The sequence below is a fragment of the Cherax quadricarinatus genome, chromosome 84, assembly GCF_038502225.1.
Source record: "Cherax quadricarinatus isolate ZL_2023a chromosome 84, ASM3850222v1, whole genome shotgun sequence".
In the NCBI taxonomy this organism is placed as follows: domain Eukaryota; kingdom Metazoa; phylum Arthropoda; class Malacostraca; order Decapoda; family Parastacidae; genus Cherax; species Cherax quadricarinatus.
The window spans coordinates 3164909-3185050 of NC_091375.1; the positions used below are offsets into that span (position 1 = coordinate 3164909).

Here is a 20142-nt window from a genome sequence, read left to right on the forward strand (position 1 = left end):
TATCAAATTGTATGCTTACAAATATAACAAAATAAATCAACCACTACAGAATATTTCCAAAAGTATTTGATTTGAGACTGTCATTTGCCCTTCTTGCAATAAAGAATAGGTGAAGTCCCAATATCATTGATTTTTGTGCTGTACATTTGGACCGAGCATACACTTGGTGACCTGCATCTAAAACTTCACTTGTTGATCTACATGTAGATCAATAAGAAAGTAACATTTATAAAAATGCTAAAAAAGAATAAATGCAATTTATTCCAACAATTGTGAGCTTCCTAAGTTAGAATATAACTGCTAGATGTAAAGCATAATTAAAACTGTAATTATACCATCAATCTTTAACAAAACTGAAGAAAATTCATAAATACTTGTGTGACCTGATAATTAATTTCTGTGAAAGTTATTTAACAGTTCATGTAACACAATGGTGAATAATTTTAAACTTCAAAAACTTGTAACAATTAAAATTCATTACTAATTTTAATAAATGAAGGCACATCTAAAAGGACATGTTGAGTGCTGCTAAGGCTATGGTTTGCTTTGTAACTTCTATGAATGTGCATTTACTCGCCTCTAATTACAAAATTGTTTACACTGACTAGACATTTTGGGAGCCAAATAAAGGTAACTGTTATCCAAGGAATTTCTCCACAAGAACATACTGAAATATAAAATCTGTAGAATGTTATCAGCAGTGTTGGTCAGTTCAGAATTTACCTCGACTAGAAATGGAAATCTTGATCTATTGTCTTGTTTGTACTGTAAACAACATGCAGTCAAAATACAAGTTACTATATTCAAATATTAAAAATTTTAATTTCAAAAAGTATCTCAAAATATGTTATACATGTTTAGGACATGAGGCTCAATGCAGTGTATCAGTACCAAAACTTTCACACTGCTTTAGCTGGCAGTGACAATATACACTTTCATACCAACAACAATCCACAATTGTTCTAAAAAGTAAGCTTCTGTCTTAAATTTTAACGTACATCAATTACTAGCACTAAAGACTTAAAAGTGGCAGTGTTCCATAGCAGTCCCCTATATTTCCACACCTCAGTACTGGCAGTAGTCTTACATCTTTCATTACCTTCAAGCTGCTATCATTTTACTCTTATAATAGAGTAGAATTTTGCAGAGCGAAAGATAAGCTCAAAGGCATCCCCGGCAGAGCCCTACCTCACACACGAGTGAGAATAGTAGCTTGAAAATCCAACTTATAAACCAATCTACAAAATCTCAGTTTGTTGATGTCATAGCTGGAGGGATTGTAGCCTGAACTTTGTCATAACCAGTGTAGGAGTGATGTTTACTGCATCATTCACTACCTCGTGACACCTTAGCCAAAGTTACAAAAGTCTAGTAGGTTCTGGCCAGTATGACCAACCTAACTTTCAAACAGTCAAATAACCTCCTGATCATGGTGTATTAGATCACGTGAAGGTCAGCGTCTTCTTCGGCTGATCAGAGCGGCGTCTGGGTGATGCCGACGTGTAACGGCGCGGGCGTGATGAACGTGGTGACCGCGCCAGCCCGCCTGACAAGCTCTGAAATGTTTTCACTAGTGTTATTATTCAGAATATTATTATTATAGTTACTTCACCACATGTTCATATTCTACTATTAAATTTTTTAACTACACAAAGTTAGGAAAATTTGAGTAATACATGCTGTGCTAAAAAACTTGAATGATCATGCAAAATTACAGCAAATCAGCTAAGAGTGCAGTTTAATAGAGGAAGAGTACAGAGAATGTGCTTCATTATATGTTAAATTAATGAACTGAAAAGTTCTTTCATGCTCTAGATACAGGGCAGATAAACTACTGTATTACACACTATCTTTGACATTCACATAGAATGTTGTAGAGAGTCCATCACAAAATTATGCAGGCTTTAATTACATTATTAGAGAAGTAATTAACTGACTTGCACAAATTATTCATTTTCTTAATAGTTATATACAGTAATAATTCTGTAAGTTCACAATTCAAAATTTACTAATTATAAATAATCTTTCAAGTTGTGTGCACTTCATATGTAGAAGGCAATGTTATATTAGTATAAAAAAACAAAACAGAAACAGCTGGGCAAGACAAAACAGTAATAAAACACAAGAAAATTGGAATTGTAGTTAGTGTTGGAAAACTAATCTGTTCCAGTTCTCCTAGAGCTTTCTCCTATTTCTATCTTAGTTTATTTTATTGTAACAATAATAATTATGAATAACAATAATACAAAGTGTTAAACCCATTTATCTTTGTAGAGACTTAACTCCTGTTGGCCAAAAATTTATATACCCTAGGAATATGGTATACAGTATTGATAGTAAAGATGCTCCACTAGTTGCACGATCCCATCCTAATGCTTTATCTTATATACTTTAACTATTTCCTATATAGTGTACGATTCTCCATTTAGGTTTTGGCTAGTCTCACCCTATTAGTTTATTATATATATATATATATATAATAATATATATATATATATATATTGGACCCCTGGTTTACGATATTATTTCATTCCAGAAGTATGTTCAGGTGCCAGTACTGACCGAATTTGTTCCCATAAAGAATATTGTGAATTAGATTTGTCCATTTCAGACCCCCAAACATACACATACAAACGCACTTACATAAATACACTTACATAATTGGTCGCATTGGGAGCTGATCGTAAACCGGGGGTCCAGTGTATTATATATAATTTTTTTTTTTTTTTCAACAAGTCGGCCGTCTCCCACCGAGGCAGGGTGTCCCAAAAAAGAAAGAAAATCCCCAAAAAGAAAATACTTTCATCATCATTCAACACTTTCACCACACTCGCACTGTTTTTGCAGAGGTGCTCAGAATACAACAGTCTAGAAGCATACACATATAAAGATACACAACATATCCCTCCAAACTGCCAATATCCCAAACCCCTCCTTTAAAGTGCAGGCATTGTACTTCCCATTTCCAGGACTCAAGTCCGACTATATGAAAATAACCGGTTTCCCTGAATCCCTTCACTAAATATTACCCTGCTCACACTCCAACAGATCGTCAGGTCCCAAGTACCATTCGTCTCCATTCACTCCTATCTAACACGCTCACGCACGCTTGCTGGAAGTCCAAGCCCCTTGCCCACAAAACCTCCTTTACCCCCTCTCTCCAACCCTATATAATATATATATAAGATATATATATACATTTATATATAATGGCACTTAACACTCTCCATGAGATTACTCCATCTATATTTTCATATTAAACCAATATAAATTTGTCCGTTTCATGTTTTCCACATTTTTACAACAGGTTTTAGTCTATCTCCAGTTTATCTTAAATCATTTGAAGGGCTGATTAAGCCCTTCAAAGTCTATAGAAAAAATTACTTTTTGTTCTTCCCTATGTCTGTGTACTTTTGTGCCATAATGCATGTACCTATAGGGATACATAAGCATATATAGTTGCTTGCATGTATGCATACAGTATACACTTGTATTCATATGAAAATCCATGCATGGGTGCATAAAGTGTGTTCATGAGAAGAGATCAAAGTCAGGTGTGTAAATTTAACATGCAGTGACCTAAGTTTTTTCAGAATACATTATTTGGGAAAATAATTGCTATTAGATATAATTTCCATTAATCATCTAATACCTTTTGAAGATCCATCTTGTACTTTTTGCTATTTGACATTTTTAAATGCTACTTTAATGCCTGTGAACATCTTTTCACATTAGCAATATCAAGTTTAAAAATTCCGGTGAGTGAGTACTCTGTCAGTTTAACCAGTAAAACTCTTGGTTGTGTCCTGGAACAGAGAAGAACTTTGGGATCTTTGTCATATCAAAGTTCATTGATAAGCTAATAAAAGTAGCAGGTATAATGATACAATATGGAGGCAAGGGCACATGTGCATATGCTTAGGACATCTTATTGGAAATGTTTGTCATGGGACCGTGGTCACTCCATTTGGAGTAACCAAGATTCTAGTTCTGAAGAGGTCCTAGGTGTGTGCACTTGTGTCTTTTCATCTATAACCTCTTAATGTATGACAGTTGAAACTTGCAATGCTTTTTTCTTTGAGGGGTATCAGCAAACTTGGGAACTGTTGTAAATGTTGATACTTTACAGTAAGGTGTATAATTGTTCCAATAATTATGTAAGATTTAAAGCAAAGTTCAAATATATCCAATGAGTTTTTAATTTATATGAATTTGTGCAGTACTAATGCACAATCACTTTTACACATTTGCTATGCTTCCTTAAAATTTTATCCATTGAGCTTTATTTGACCATATTAAATTTTCCCACCATATTTGCCACAAGATTCCCCATCCTCTTTTCTATCCCCCTCTCGACTCCTGTCATTTAAAAAATCAAATTTTTACTATTTCAGTAAAATAAGAATCTGTCGACTATTAACGGTATGTAAAATGCAAGTTACACTTAAATGTAAACTAATACAAAACCATTCTAAGGGGATCTGCCTTGATCCCAGTGAATTTCTTTTAATTAGAGTGCAGTAACAAACCAGTAGGGGGTCATAGAGCACCTGGGGGAACAGGAGGTATTGAGGTTTGATGAAAGAGAACCAGGTCCCATTCCTTGGATTAATAGCTCCTCTCTAGCAACTAGGCAGCTTCTTTGAGTGGTGATGCCAGTGTAGGACTCTTGATCCAAGTACTTTAAACTGCCCTCCCTTTACTTGAACCTGATTGCTTCCCATTCCCTAGGCATTATATGACCCCTATTTATTTAGTGTTTCCCAATAAAAATACTAGTAGTACTGAACAATTAAAAACTACAATGATCATTAATCTGTATATATTTCGACCTTTTCCTGCCTGTCATTATTCCAACATTAACTTTTTTAATTTATCTGTAAATATTGTGCTTTACCATCTTAATTTTTCTAACCTTTTTTTCATTCACCAAATGGCTGTAATAATTTATATTCAAACAGGACTGCATCTAGTTTAAAGATGAAAATTGACTAAAGCAGATGTATTTTGTCAACATTTTAAGTATTGCTAGTGACAAAATGCGTCTACTCTCATCTTTAAACTGAATAGAAAGCTTTCTGAATCTGAAACTACTGAGCTGTATCTTCAATGTTAGTGAAAGGTTCATAAACCAAAAAATTGAAGTTATCCTCCCTTTTCTCAGATTAAAGCCAATTATCTCCCATGCACTGTATGACCCTTAAAGTTTTAGTTCTTTGCTATATATATATTTATATTTTTACTTGTGACCTTGCTCTTTATTGTGTTGGATCTCTCATGAACATTAATACCCTGTATGTTATTAAGGGAAAAGTTATTGTGTAAAAGTTTAGAGTACAACAGTGACAACCATGTCCCGTTTAATACATTTTGGTCACAGAAGATAAAAGACTATTAGTTACTGGAAACATTACAGTGTAAGGAACCATAGCGCTGTTGTACGTGTGGGGAAGAGGCTGAGGGAGCCAGGGGATGGCGGCGTTGGCCCCCCATCACGCGCAACTGACTATGCAATGCAGATGGTAGTCGGTCATAACTCCGCTGATGGGGAAAAAACAAGCAGATGCAAAACTGATTTATGGTGCAATTTTTTTTGTAGTTAACATTGATAAGGATGTGGGCATAGAGTATACTACTTCAAAGACTATAATCTACTCTAATCAGAGAGAACAATAATGCTTAATATAAAAACTCAACTTTTAGGTTTGCTAGAAACATGCTACACTAAAGATTTTGTAAAGATGAAAATTTTATAATTTTTTTATTTTTTTCAAATTCCATATTTATCTTAAACTTCAAGAGGACTGTTTTACTTCCCTTGCAACAAAAACCTGAATACAATGTATTACCATGCAACTTTCTCAATGAGTACATTACAAATATTAAAATTGTATTTAAAATGTATGAAATAAATTGTCAATTATTTCTGTCTGATATAGCCATAAAAGATGACAAATGAAGACTTGCAACATATTTAAAAGCTACAATCATACACATTTAATGTACTGCAATACGTATATCCCAAAGTTTAAATCAGAAAAGCTGTATGGCCATTACCAATACAATTAATCCACATTTGAATACAGTACACTCAAACTCAAATATACAGTGGGACACCTGAAGTTCATAATCATTTCCCTCAGATGCTCTGAAAACTGCATGGTCATTTTTAGCTAAGACAGAGGTTTGGTGCATGGGTCAGCATCAGCCTATCCACTGCCTGGCAACAGCCATGCTATGCTTAGGTGGAATGTAAGGGAAGGCAACACAGCAGCAGCAGCACATGTATTAGCTTTTTCTCCAGCTGTTTGTGATCAAGGGAAACCACTGTACTGTCCCTTCCACGTGTAGAATTAGCTTGTTTACACCCACTCTACACAAACTTGTAACTTTTCAGGATTGCATTTTTTCACCGACGCTAGATATAATTCATTGTTACATCTCAGGATAATAAATTAACATGGATGGTTTCTTCTGGTAAGAACAAGAAGTATATGAGAAGTAACAAAAGACATCATGACATAGAAAACAGGGAAAGTATCAATGGCATTTCTTTAAAAGCTAAGACATGAGAGCCATGGTGTAACAAATGTAAGATGTGTTATGGTATACATTAAGCTATAATTGCATATGAGAGCATCTGCAGACCAGATTGGTGCAGACAACTGTTTAGATGAAGATACTAGGATGGCAGAAAAATATAACTGAACTCCTGAAAAGACACTCATACTGAAAAGCAAATGCAAGATATTCTCATTTTCCATTATAAGAAAACTGTGGTTGGTGTGAAAGGAAAAATTAACTGTGATGGTGTGCATTACTGGACCTGGAACACATAAGTGGATGAAATAAAAACTTTCCAGTTCATTATAAGGCAAATAAGACTGGGTTACATGGGATGTAATTCTTCAGTGATTTTAAATATTTTGTCAAAGAGACAAGAATACTGCACATGTTGGGCTCCCTCAAGATATCAAGATTTGTATGGATGTAACTGCCTTGTTCATCCACCTGTTGAAAAATTGGTTCAAAACAATGCCATAGCCTGCCTTCCACTTAACTACACTGCTCTCATCCAGCTCATAAATTAAGGAGAATTACAGCTATATTCCTGGAGAAGCACTAAATCCATAGGGGTTATGGAGTAACTGGGAATGGGAATTAATCAAGTTTGATCTAAGGAAGGGAAAGGGTAGCTACAATTCATTTGATCAAGATCCCTTTATCAGTATCAAGACACTTGGAAGGGTTAAGCCCTTTAAAGATAAATATCAATGTAGTCATAAAAGCCTTTTTGTTATACAGTATAAAAGGGATGGACCTGAAAGATTCTAACAAGTACTCATAATTGACCCTCAAGAGGTGCCTTCTGGACCTGTCTTCCCATGGACTGAACGTTCCTGGTGGGCCCTGCAGACAAGAAGCAAGTCATATATAGTGTTCAATAAGATGTGGGTGTTTGACCCTCCTCCAACAGGAACAGTCTGTTGACTGGGCAAACACATCTTGCCTACATCCACCTGTTTGGAGGTGATTCTGCTCCCGAGTCTGTGGAACACATTTTAACAATTTGCCCATGGCTAAGGCTTTTTTTTTTTTTCTTTTAACATGGTTTTTACAATTACTGAGGTGCCTGCAGGGACCTTGAGGAGTCTTTTGACAAATTTAATGGGGTTATTAACTGCTGTAAATTATTTTAACTTGGAGACAATGGAAATATAAACACATATGCAGTATAATGTGATCCTTTATTGACTATGTTTCGCCCACACAGTGGGCTTTTTCAAGTCTGTTTGTGACTTGAAAAAGCCCACTGTGTGGGCAAAACGTAGTCAATAAAGGTTCACATTATACTGCATATGTGTTTATATTTCCATTGTGTCGGTATTTTATACCATTTTTTTCCAACTTGGAGACAAAAAGGGGAATGTACCAGAGTACAGTGGTACCAACACTCTGTGAAGCATGGCAGCAAAGGTGCCATGTTTGAGAACAATGTGTGGTGTGAATATTATGCAGAGAATTAAGAACTTGAAGATTAGAAGGTGACTAAAGGGACTGAGGAGGGGTTGTTAAGGTGTTTGGACATTCAAAAGAGGGAGCAAAAATAGGATGACAAGGGCATGTAAATCTGGATTAGAGGGAAGGAGGGGTAGGGGGTCATTCTAGGAAGGGCTGGAGGAAGGGATAAAGGAGGTTTTGAGTGCTAGGAGCTTGACATCCAACAGGCATGCAGGAGTTTTTAGATAAGAGTGGAGGCAAGTAGTTTTTATGATCTGATGTGCTGTTGGAGAGTGAGCAAGGTAACATTTATGAAAGGATTCAGGGAAACTGGTTAGCTGGACTTGAGTCCTGGAGGTGAGATGTACAGTGTCTGCACTCTGAAGAAGGGGTGGGGATGTTGCAGTTTGGAAGGTCATCTGAACTGTGATATCAGCAGCTTTTGGCAAGATAGTGAATGAATGAAGTGAAAATGTTTACCCTTTTTGAGTCACCATTCCTTGGTGGGAGGTGGCCAGTCTGCTTTAAAAAAAAATGTATTGATTGTTCACTGGTTTCAGAGTTAATTTTATCCTTATTTTCTTTTTCTTGTGTGTTGTATATATTTTGTTATGGCTGAGTGATCTACATGGTCAATGTACTCTGAAAATATCAAAACTAATACAACTATTATTACTAACAATTACTACTACTATCACTACAGTAAATTACTAACTACTACTACTACTGCCAACAAGAATTACTACTAACCCAAGTACTACAAATAAATACAACCAGGGGCAGCACCAGAAATTCCATATTAGGGGTTGGAAATGAGGCTAAGGAGACTTGTTTTGAAGCAGCATTATTAGTATTATTACTGTATTTCTGTGTGGGGGCTTGAGGGAATTATCTGGGCTGAAGCCCACATTTCATCCCACTACTATTAACAATCACTGCTACTGACAAGAACACCTATTACCACTAATTTCTGTATGAAAATTTTTCTGTATGAAAAGCACTAAACCAACTAATTTTTTAATGAAAAATTTTCTGCATGAGGAGCACTAAACTCAAGTGGGTCATTCAGCAGTAGTGGCGAAGGCTTGATCCTCCATATGCTAATCAGCCAGTCAGCTAGGCAAGGGGAGAATATCTACTAGCAAAAATAACCATGGGAGTAATAATTTAATGCTACCATCATGTGATGAGACAAAGTACATTTAATGCTTGGCAGAGGATATAACCTGCAAACATGTCATCGGTGATGATTCAGACAGTAAGTGTAGTTTTTAAAGTGTGTTTAAACAGAGGAAGATATAAAATAAGCCAAAAGCCTTTGTGAAATGATTCTGGTGACTAAAGATAAAAGAAAATAAAATAACTTGGATAAAGATGATCCTGTACATAGAACCCTTAATGATGAAGACATTGTTGATGCAGTCGTGTATTTGTGATGAACAATGTCAACAAAATCCCTGTGGATGTACTAAAATTTCAGTACTTATAATAGAAGTGAATTTTCAATTTCCACTACAGTGAATTTGTAAGGATAACTGTATGTTTAAAGTGACATCTAAACTGTCATATCTGTGCATTTCTGAAAAGACTGACAGTGTGGATGATGTGAAAGTGTTTCTTTTGGGGTCACTTGCCTCGGTGGAAGGCAACCGTGTTAAAAAAAACTACGTTCAGTAAACCACGGAACAGGTGGGGTTTAAGCCTATGAGGACTGTGTCTGACAATGCCAGGCCAGTGTATAAGCCACTCTGCCAGCTGGCTACAATAAGATTCATCCAACTAGGTTCAAACCCCACCCATTCCATGGTTTATTTGCAAATGTGTTCTTACGATTTTGCAAGTCATGCACATTCAGTACACTCCTGTTGCCATATATCAGCATTTGAACTTGGTCATCAGCTGTGTGCATGAAACCACAATGCACTTGCCCACTTAACAGATTTTGAAAAAAGATAAATGCCTTACAGTATACACTATAGTATTTTGTAGCAAGGACATCATAACTATGCTACTATAATTTTCTGTATTTAAAATATGAATTTACCAGTACATATATTATATTGGGGAAACTGAAGAGTACAAGGCACATATCTTCCCACAATAAAAACCCGTAAACAACCGTATAAACTACAAGTCTTTTAATGGAGATTAACTCTCCCATCCAATTGATAAATATTACTTTTAATCTAGAGGAAGGCAAGGAATAAAATAAAAAAGATGATCTTCAGGAATTTTGTGCATAAAATCTTGCCTTGTGTATACAAGTGAGGTAAATGAAGCTAATGCACAAAAAGCCTCAAAGATAGGTCTACAACATGCAAGATGAAAGTCTTCGAAAAATACAAAATTAAGCAAATATTCTTAGTCGTTAAATATTCAAAGCAAAATTATCCACAAAGCCAGGATACAGACCAAAGTCATGCTAACATGAGCATATAAAGTGCAGGGTGATTTTTCCAATACTTTTTATGGGGGGGGGGGGAAGTGCACTTTGTATGCTGGAAAATATGGTAATTAAATTTCATTCCTAGGTCATAAAACTTCATATTTGTATCATGTACAGTGAGGGTGAAAGTAAACATTCCCATGTTATGAATAATTTCTTCTCAAGATATAGTTGATAAAAGTGAAAGATAAGTGAATGGAAAGTTAGTGAAACATGAACCACTGTTGGGAGAAAAGTAGGATGGCACAAGAGTGTGTAGTGAAGAAAAGACAGAGGAAGTATGGTGTGGATTTAAAAGTGCAGTGCTTGTGTGTGCACAAGAGATTTGTGGCTATACAAGGGTGGGTTGTGGAGGGACAAGGGATAATGAGGTACAAAAGGGTGATAGGGAAAAAAAAAAAGTTTGTATAAGAATTTTTTTACAATATAAAAATGATAAAGGTTAGAAAGATTAGTGAGGGAGAGCAAAAGAAAAGCAAATGAGAGAGTGGATCAGTCATTATTAGTAAATTTCATTGAGAATAAGAAACAGATTTGAAGAGAGATATAAGGTGAGAAAGGCTGGGAAGAAAACGAATTTGTCAGTTTAACAGTAAGTAGTAAGATGTTTGATGGGGAGGTTAACCCTTTCAGGGTCCAAGGCCCAAATCTGGAGTCACGCACCAGTGTCCAAGAATTTTCAAAAAAAAAATTTGTTATTTTTTCTTATGAGATCGTAGAGAATCTTTTTGTGAAGGTAATAAAGCAAAAAGTACGAAATTTGGTGGAAAATTGACGAAATTATGCTCTCGTGAATTTTGATGTGTCAGCGATATTTACGAATCGGTGATTTTGCCGACTTTGACTCCCATTTTAGGCCAATTACATTATTCCAATCAACCAAATTCTTAGCTATTTCACTAGTATTACTTCTATTCTATCGATTGAGCACAAGAAATCGCCAAGTCAACTGTTTCAACTACAAAATAAAGTGATCGGAAATTGTTAATTTGGCCAATTTAACACAAAGTTCAAAATATTCCAATTTCAAAATAGGGTCCAGAATGAACAATGTAGGCATTCCTGGCACTAAACTAACATTTCCTCTGTTCATTAGTTATGTTTTGAGGCTTTACAAATAAATTCCATTTTGATTTTTTATTCACATAATGAATTTTTATTCACCCCAAAAAATAGAAGATTTACTGTTATGCAATACTGTAATAATTGTATAAATATCATCACCATATTTGTGAATGTATATTAGACCCACCAGCTGACGTGTATTAGACGTGTGAGGTCGTTTGTTTACTCTTGAATATCGGCAAAACTTTAACATTTCTGCTACTTTGAGCTTAGTTTCAAGCCATTTCCAGTGCTAAAACCAATCAAAATCATCTCTATTTCTGTAATATGTCTTCCATTCTATCAAATGAGACCAAGAAATCGCAAATACAACTATAAAAAACATACAAAAAAACACTGCAAAGTTGCTGTTTTAATCGAAAAATCATGATTTCATTTTTTTTCTCTCATTATACACAGTGTGCTGCAGGATCTGTTTTATGTGGTGCACACATACCACATAGATGTATTCTCTCATATCTAGGCCCAAATGTACCACTCACAGTTTATCAGAGTGAGCTGAGCTCATGGCGTAGATCTACGGTTTGGACCCTGAACGTAAAGCCGTAGATCTACGGGACGGACCCTGAAAGGGTTAAGGAAATGGGAGAAGAATGTGAAAAGTCGTTAAACACTGATGACGAAAAGAAGGAAGAGACGGACAGAATCTATATTACGAGGGGAAAAGAACCAAAGGCAAATGTGGAGGAAGTGAACATGACAGTGGCCAGGCTGAAAGGGAATAAAGCACCAGTGATGGATGAAATAAAGAATGAAATGTTGAAAAATGCTAGGGATATATTGTAGTTTTGTAATGTATTTCTCCAATACATGTATATGTATCCTAGGTAGTAGGTTGGTAGACAGCAACCGCCCAGGGAGGTACTACCGTCCTGCCAAGTGAGTGTAAAACGAAAGCCTGTGATTGTTTTGCATGATGGTAGGATTGCTGGTGTCTTTTGTCTGTCTCATAAACACGCAAGATTTCAGGTATGTCTTGCTACTTCTACTTACACTTAGGTCACACTACACAAACATGTACAAGCATATATATACACACCCCTCTTGGCTTTCTGCTATTTTCTTTCTAGTTCTTGTTCTTGTTTATTTCCTCTTACCTCCATGGGGAAGTGGAACAGAATTCTTCCTCCGTAAGCCATGCGTGTTGTAAGAGGCAACTAAAATGCCAGGGGCAAGGGGCTAGTAACCCCTTCTCCTGTATGTATTACTAAATGTAAAAGGAGAAACTTTCGTTTTTCCTTTTGGGCCACCCTGCCTTGGTGGGATACGGCCGATGTGTTGAAAGAAAGAAAGAAAGATGTATATGTATGAAAGAAAGGAAAATACCTAAATTCAGACTGGTAAAGACTTTATACAAGGAAAAAAGTGGACAAGAGAAGGGGAAAAATTATAGGGGGAACAAGTCTGTCAATTATATTGGGTATGAAGAATTATCACAAGAGCTAAGTGGTAAGACAAAGCAGCCTTGCAGAGGAATAAGGTGAATGTATAAAGAAAGGGAATGTCCAGATTGCTTGCATTAAACCATACAAGTAAACAAAAAGTGCAGGATCATCCAGGCTGTGATGGACATATGAGGCCAGAGGGATGCCAACAACAGCCTGGTTAACCAGGCAAGCCTGGCCTAGGGCAGGGCTGAGTAGGAAAACTTTCAAAAGCCAACAATAGTATCAGAAGTACCTAGATGAGAGTAATGAACTGTTTGTTGCATTAGGAGAGGTACTGGCTTAGAAGTGTGTGTCTGATATACAGTCCAGTATACTGAATAAAGGCACAATGCCAACATGGGGTAAATAGAAGTACAAATGTATAAATCTGGGATGGATGGAAGGTACAGGGGGCATCTCAGGAAAGGTTGGAGGGAAGCTCTGGTGAAGGCTTTGAGAGGCACAGGCTTGAGCATCCAGCAGGATGTAAATATAAGTGAGAAGAAACAAGTGGTTAATGGCATTTGATGTGCTATTGGTGTGTGAAAAATATAAGATGTATGGAAGGATTCAAGGCACCCAGTTAGCTAGACATTGCCTGCACTCTGTATTGTGATATTCATACACTTCCAGAAAAAATATCAAGGGAATGAGTATCAAGTCACCCAGCAAGTCATTCATGTGTCATTTCTGTAGACAGGTAAAAGGAAATTACTTTTATATAATGAACAAATGTTAATCTGGACAGGTATATGTTACTTGATAGCGTAAATGATGGTGTTTCCTTTTCAGACCACCCTACCTCAGTGGGAGACGGCCAGTATGTTAAAAAAAATCTTATATTATAATCTTTGTTTTTAAATAGTGGGGGATACCCAGAACCAGCATGCCAGCATTTGCTTTGCCACAGAGCAGGTCCATTATATGACTAAGACCTCCTTTGGGATACATTTTCCCTGGCAAAGATAATACAAGCCCCATACAACCAAAACCTGAGAACACTGTGGGCTGTATTGTAGTTGATGCCAACATGTCTGTGCACCACGGCTATCAGTTGTTCACAAGAAGGTAAGGTAAAGGAAGGGGAAACTATGAGGATGGTTCAGCAGCTTGGACAGAAATGACTTGAAGTGTAAGAGGAAGGCAGAGGTGGAGGAATGGAATGCAACCCTTCACATTAGGTTGATGACCAAGAGCATTGGGAAAATTATAAAGTTGAGAAAGAAAGGCAAACATGATAAAGATGGTGAGTCTGAAAAGTTTGAGCACAAGGACCTAATGCCTTTAAGGAAAAAAAAAAATTTATTATGGATCATTAACTGATGGACAAAAGTTAGAGAGATCTATGGCGAGTGCATTCCTTCTTTACAAAGAACTCAGATCTTCAATAATGAGTGATCTGTTTATTGTATTTTGCAGGATGGTGTGTACAGTACTATATTTACTGTATCATAAATCCAGGCCATTAATACTTATCTGGTACTTCTCTATTAAGAGAAAAATGGATTTGCCTTAAAGTATATTTGCTTAACTACACTTTACTTTAGAACACATCTTGAGCTAAATTTTGTTTCACTGTATTCAGCTCCTGCATTTGAATTGAACCTGACTGCTTTCCTTTTCTCAGGTGCAGTATGACCCCTATGGGCTTAATGCTTTCCCCTAAATATAATAACTTCTGCACTTGCAATATAGTATATACAAGGCATGCACACGTTAGAAAAATACACAAGACAGTTTTTACCTGAATCTCAGACTCTAAAACTCCTGTTGAAACTCTGGGGTGAGTTCCAATACTGTGAAGAGAGTCAGTCATAGACATGCGCACTCTGCGTACGTCTGCTGCCACTGCTGAACTCCGATTCCGGTATTCTCTAATTTGCTCACGATACTGGGCAATCTGCAAGAGAAAAATTAGTTCTAGAACATTAAGGTGTGAATGAACAAACTGTAAACGTATTAAGTGCACTAATGAACGGCAAAGAACCTTAAAAAAAATTAATACAGTGGACCCCCGCATACCATTGGCATCACATAACGTTAAATCCGCATACCGATACATTTTATCGCTAAAGTTTTGCCTCGCATACCGCTAAAAAACCTGCTCAACGCTATTCGTCTGAGACGCATCTAATGTGCGGCCTGAGCCAGCCTCACATGTTCCACCGGTGGCACTGTTTACAAGCCAGCCTCCGCGGTAACATCCAAGCATACAATCAGAACATTTCGTATTATTACAGCGTTTTTGGTGATTTTATCTGCAAAATAAGTGACCATGGGCCCCAAGAAAGCTTCTAGTGCCAACCCTGTGGTAAAAAGGGTGAGAAATATTATCGAGATACTGTGGTACCATGGTCAACTGCTGATGCTGCTGCTGCTGTAGCACCGTCAGCTGCTGCTGCTGCTGCTGCTGCTGCTGTAGCACCGTCAGCTGCTGCTGTAGCACTGTCTGCTGCTGCTGTAGCACTGTCAGCTGCTGCTGCTGTAGCACTGTCTGCTGCTGCTGCTGCTGTAGCACTGTCTGCTGCTGCTGCTGCTGTCGTACCGTCTGCTGCTGCTGTAGCACCGTCTGCTGCTGCTGCTGCTGCACCACCGTCAGCTGCTGCTGCAGCACCGTCTGCTGCTGCTGTAGCACTGTCAGCTGCTGCTGCTGTAGCACCGTTGTTGGTGTGGCTTATTGAGAATACCAAGAAACAATTAACCCCAGAGGGTTAGCCACCCAGGATAACCCAAAAAAGTCAGTGTCATCGAAGACTGTCTAACTTATTTCCATTGGGGTCATTAATCTTGTCTCCCAGGATGCAACCCACACCAGTCGACTAACACCCAGGTGAACAGGGAAAAATGCCTGGAACTAGTGCTCATATTGGTGAATTTAAAGCCAGCAAAGGTTGGTTTGAGAGATTTAAGAATCGTAGTGGCATACACAGTGTGATAAGGCCTGTTCTGGAAGAAAATGCCAAACAGGACCTACAGTACTCAGGAGGAAAAGGCACTCCCAGGACACAGTGTCTCATCAGTCATTGCTGCATCTTCAATAAAGGTAAGTGTCATTTATTCTTCATTTAGTAGAGTAGTACATGCACAATATATATTGTGCATGTACTACTCTACTATTGTGCATGTATCCTTCTCTTTGTGTGCAGGAAAATGTATATTTCAAATGGTAAAATTTTTTTTTTCATACTTTTGGGTGTCTTGCACGGATTAATTTGATTTCCATTATTTCTTATGGGGAAAATTCATTTGCATAACGATAATTTCGCATAACAATGAGCTCTCAGGAACGGATTAATATCGTTATGCGGGGGTCCACTGTATACAGTACTAAGTTGTGCTGCGTAGTGCTGTACAACCCACGCAGGTTCAGCACTTCTTTTTAATTTAACAATAATAATAATGAAATTGTATATGCAACTCTTAACCCTTTCAGGGTCGCCAGGCTCTCTACGAGACTTGTTCTAAGGGTCGCCCAAAAAAAAAAAACATGAAAAGATAGAGAATCTTTTCCCGATCACAATGACACCAAAAGTATGAAATTTGATGGAAAACTTACGGAATTATGCTCTCACGAAGTTAGTGGTCTCGACGATGTTTAAGCATCGGCAATTTTGCCCACTTTGAGCCCTATTTTCGCCAATTCCAGTGTACTAGTCGACAAAAATCATAACTTTTTCGCTAGAACTCCATTTTTCTATCAAATAAGTACAAGAAACCACCCATTTACCGATTTCAACTATCCAATTTAGCAATTTTACCAATTTCACACAAATTTTAAAAGATGCCAATTTCCAAATAGGGTCCAGAATAAACAAGACAGACATTCCTGGCACTAAAATAACATTTCCTCTGTTCATTAGTCATCCCCACGCCCCTCTTACATTCTTTTGCTTTCCACTTTGAATTTTTATTCTCACAAAAAATAGAAGATTTACTGTTATGCAGACTACTGCATTAGTGTAAAAATGGTATAAATAATATCAGCGCACTTGTGAAAGAATATTAGACTCACCAGTTGACGTGTATTGGACGCGTAGCATGATTTGTTTACTTTTGAACTTTGGTAAAAATCGAACATTTCTGCTACTTTGAGCTCAATTTCAAGGTACTTTTCATTGTAAAACCAGTCAAAATCATCTCAATTTCTGTAATATGTCTTCCTCTCTATAAAATGAGACCAGGAAAACTAGAATACAACAACAAATACCATACGAAAATACTGTGCAAAGTCGCTGTTTTAATCCAAAAACACTGTCAAAGTTTTTTTTTCTCATTACGCACTGTGTACTGCAGGATTTTTTTTATACTGCACACACTGACCACACAGACCCATTCTTTCATATGTAGGCCTACCAGCTTTCTCTCACTAGATTTGAGGGCGCTAGAATTTAGGCATACTAGTACGTCAAAAACCCTGGTGCGTAAGCCATACTAGTATGTCCGAAACCCTGAAAGGGTTAAAGTGCAGGCATTGTACTTCCCATTTCCAGGACTAGAGTCCAGCTAACCAGTTTCCCTGAATCCCTTTACAAAATATTTCCCTGCTCACACTCCAACAGCTCGTCAGGTCCCAAAAAACCATCTGTCTCCTTCACTCCTATCTAACATGCTCATGCACACTTGCTCGAAGTCCAAGCCCCTCGCCCACAAAACCTCTCTTACCCCCTCCCTCCAACTTTTTTGGGGATGACCCCTACCCTGCCTTCCTTCTACAGATTTATATGCTCTCCAAGTCATTCTACTTTCTTACATTCTCTCTAAATGACCAAACCACCTCAACAGCCCCTCTTCAGCCCTCTAATACTTTTTGTAACTCCACACCTCCTCCTAATTTCCACACTATGAATTCTCTACATATTTACACCACACATTGCCCTTAGACAAGATATAGTAACCGATTTGTTTTCAGTTATGAAACTAGGGAAAGAGGACAGTGTTCTAGTCTTGTTTACTACCAGCATGACATCAAGACTGAAAAAGTTGTTCTAGAATGTATTGTTAAGCACACACATATATTATGATGTCCAAAAAAAGTTCTCAGTATTTAAAAATCTCCAACGGCAATAAAATGAAACAATGAGACCTGTCGATCTCCTTCCTCAGACCAAACCTAATTACCCCCCAATCCCTCGTTCCCTATCCCATCCTCCCCTTTTTCCTTTCCTCCTCCTCCTCTCCACCCCTCCCTTTTGCCCTTCCTTTTTGGCCCCTTTTGGGGTTTTTTTTTTCCCCACAGGCCGCTGGTTTCCTAGGTGGGAAAAAGTGCAGTCCACCCCCAATTCCGTTGAGGTTTCTTGGCGGTGGCGTTTTTCCCCCGTGGAATCTGGATTCCCTGGGGATGTCCCATCCCCCCCTCCGATTTTCCCAGGTGGTTTTTAGGTGTCTCTCGGGTGGGGTGTATCTCGGGAAAACCCCCTTTTGGTTCCGGGGTGGTGGCCGAAAAGAGGTATGCTTTGGGGGGATTTCCGGCCCCCCCTCTCTTTTGTCCCCCAGGGCCCGGGAGATGTGATTCCCTTCCCGGTTGGGGGGGTTTACTGGCATGATGGGAAAGGGTATGCGGGTTCCATGCCATCTCGTTTACTTCCCGGTGCTGAGGGTTTTTTCCCATTCCCCCTGGGAACTTTCCCCCCCGGCCCCCCTTTTTTTTTTTTTTATTTTTTTTTTCTTTTTTCTTCCTTTTTTTTTTCTTAAAAAAAAAAGAAAGAAAAAACTTTATGAGCCTAGTCCATGAACCTCCCTCCCCGGGCCCCCATGCTTCCACCTGTTTTTCATTTTGGGGGCCACTCTTGGGACACCCCCCTCAGCCGCTGCCTCTTGCGGTGCTGTTTCCCCCACCCTTCAGGTACGGGGCCTACGACGACTCCCTTTTTATCGGCCTTGGCTCCCCCCTCTGATTCCCGTCGGCCTCCCCCTCTCGTTCCGTTTTTTTTGGTGTCCCACGCCCCGGAAACTCTTTTTCCCCTTTCCGGAATGACAATTACCTGCGGGTGATACTTCTCCCCCCTTTCCCTCTTCTTCTCAAAAAAGATTCCCCGTCATACTCCCTTTTCCAGTTTCAGACTACAATGGACTAAATTCTTCACTTTAGGGAAACTTTCTCTGCCTACCCCTTTCGGGCCACAGTATTGGAAAGGCCTCCTACGCCATGTTGGTAAAAGTTTTTTTTCAGGGCCCCCAAAAGGGTATGATATCATCAGTACAGAAATGCTCCCCAGGCTCGTGGTTTTCCCGTCTTTCCCATATTGATCTTTCCCTGTCACTATTGAAATCACCCTTCCCTCAATTCTTGAAATTGGTACCGTCTTTTCTCCCCCATACAATATTTCCCGGAAATTTCCCAGACTGTGGCTTGGCATTTTTAAAGGCGGGGAACCCCAATCTCAAATCCTAAAAGGGGAACCTTATTTCTTCACCCCAGGGGAGACGATACCCTAGCAATGTGGCTCTTTTTTTAAAACCTTCCGTGAATTTTCCATCCCCCAGTTTCAGCAGGACATCCTTTTTTAAATTTGGTGATCTCCCCCAAAAAAGAAATGGCTGGGGTTTGGCCATCCCAAAATTTGCAGATCCCGGGAATCCCAGTCTGTTTTCGATACCATTCTAATATTTTCTTGCAATCGACCCCCCTCTTGCCTTAATTGTCATGAGGCTCACCCAAATACTCTCCCCGGTTGTCAAGTCTTTAAGCGGGGAAATCCGTTCCCCTAAAAAGGGGGGAAAAAGGTCTTTTTAAAACCTTTCTCACCCGCCTCAGGAACTACCTTGTTTTTAAACCCCGTTTCGGCCCCCCAATTTCCCCTGGGATCCATCTTCTCCCAACCACCCCCCTGGGGGTTTATCTTGGTCATCCTGTATCTTTTTTGGGCCCTTTCCGACGTCCTAACTAACCCTTAACCCCGGGTCTACTTCTTCATGTTCCCCCTCACAAAGCCCCCAGTAGCAAAAGGGGTCCCAAAATTAACACCTCCCCCCTAATCACCCCTCTACTTCTAAAAGAAAAAAGGGCCCATTCCCTTTACCCCCTTTTTTCCCCCTCCTTTTTTATTCCCTGTCTCTTGCCTGGTTCTTCCCCCCCCCCTTTGTCTTTTCAAAGTGTAGGGGTTCCCCCCCCTCCTCATACTGTCCTTCCCCCCCTTTTCCCCC

General features: G+C 38.6%; 2 protein-coding genes across 9 annotated transcripts in view; one reads left to right on the top strand and one right to left on the bottom strand.

Moving 5' to 3' along the window:
- LOC138855181 (uncharacterized) overlaps window positions 1-20142 on the top strand; it is a 204225-nt gene that overhangs the window by 97948 nt on the left and 86135 nt on the right. The gene's annotated exons all lie outside the window — the stretch shown is intronic.
- The window catches only part of LOC128704241 (rootletin), a 504072-nt gene continuing 484299 nt past the window's right edge, over window positions 370-20142 (bottom strand). For 4 of the 6 annotated variants that reach the window (XM_070102946.1, XM_070102947.1, XM_070102942.1 and 1 more), the window contains exons 39-41: window positions 14744-14899; window positions 5443-5541; window positions 370-1556 (exon numbers count right to left, since the gene is read on the bottom strand). In XM_070102946.1, coding sequence (XP_069959047.1) covers window positions 1443-1556; window positions 5443-5541; window positions 14744-14899 — 369 coding nt within the window. In that variant the 3' untranslated portion in view covers window positions 370-1442. Of the gene's footprint in view, window positions 1557-5414; window positions 5542-14743; window positions 14900-20142 lie in introns of all 6 variants that reach the window. The other 2 variants (XM_070102943.1, XM_070102944.1) reach the window with 2 other exon arrangements.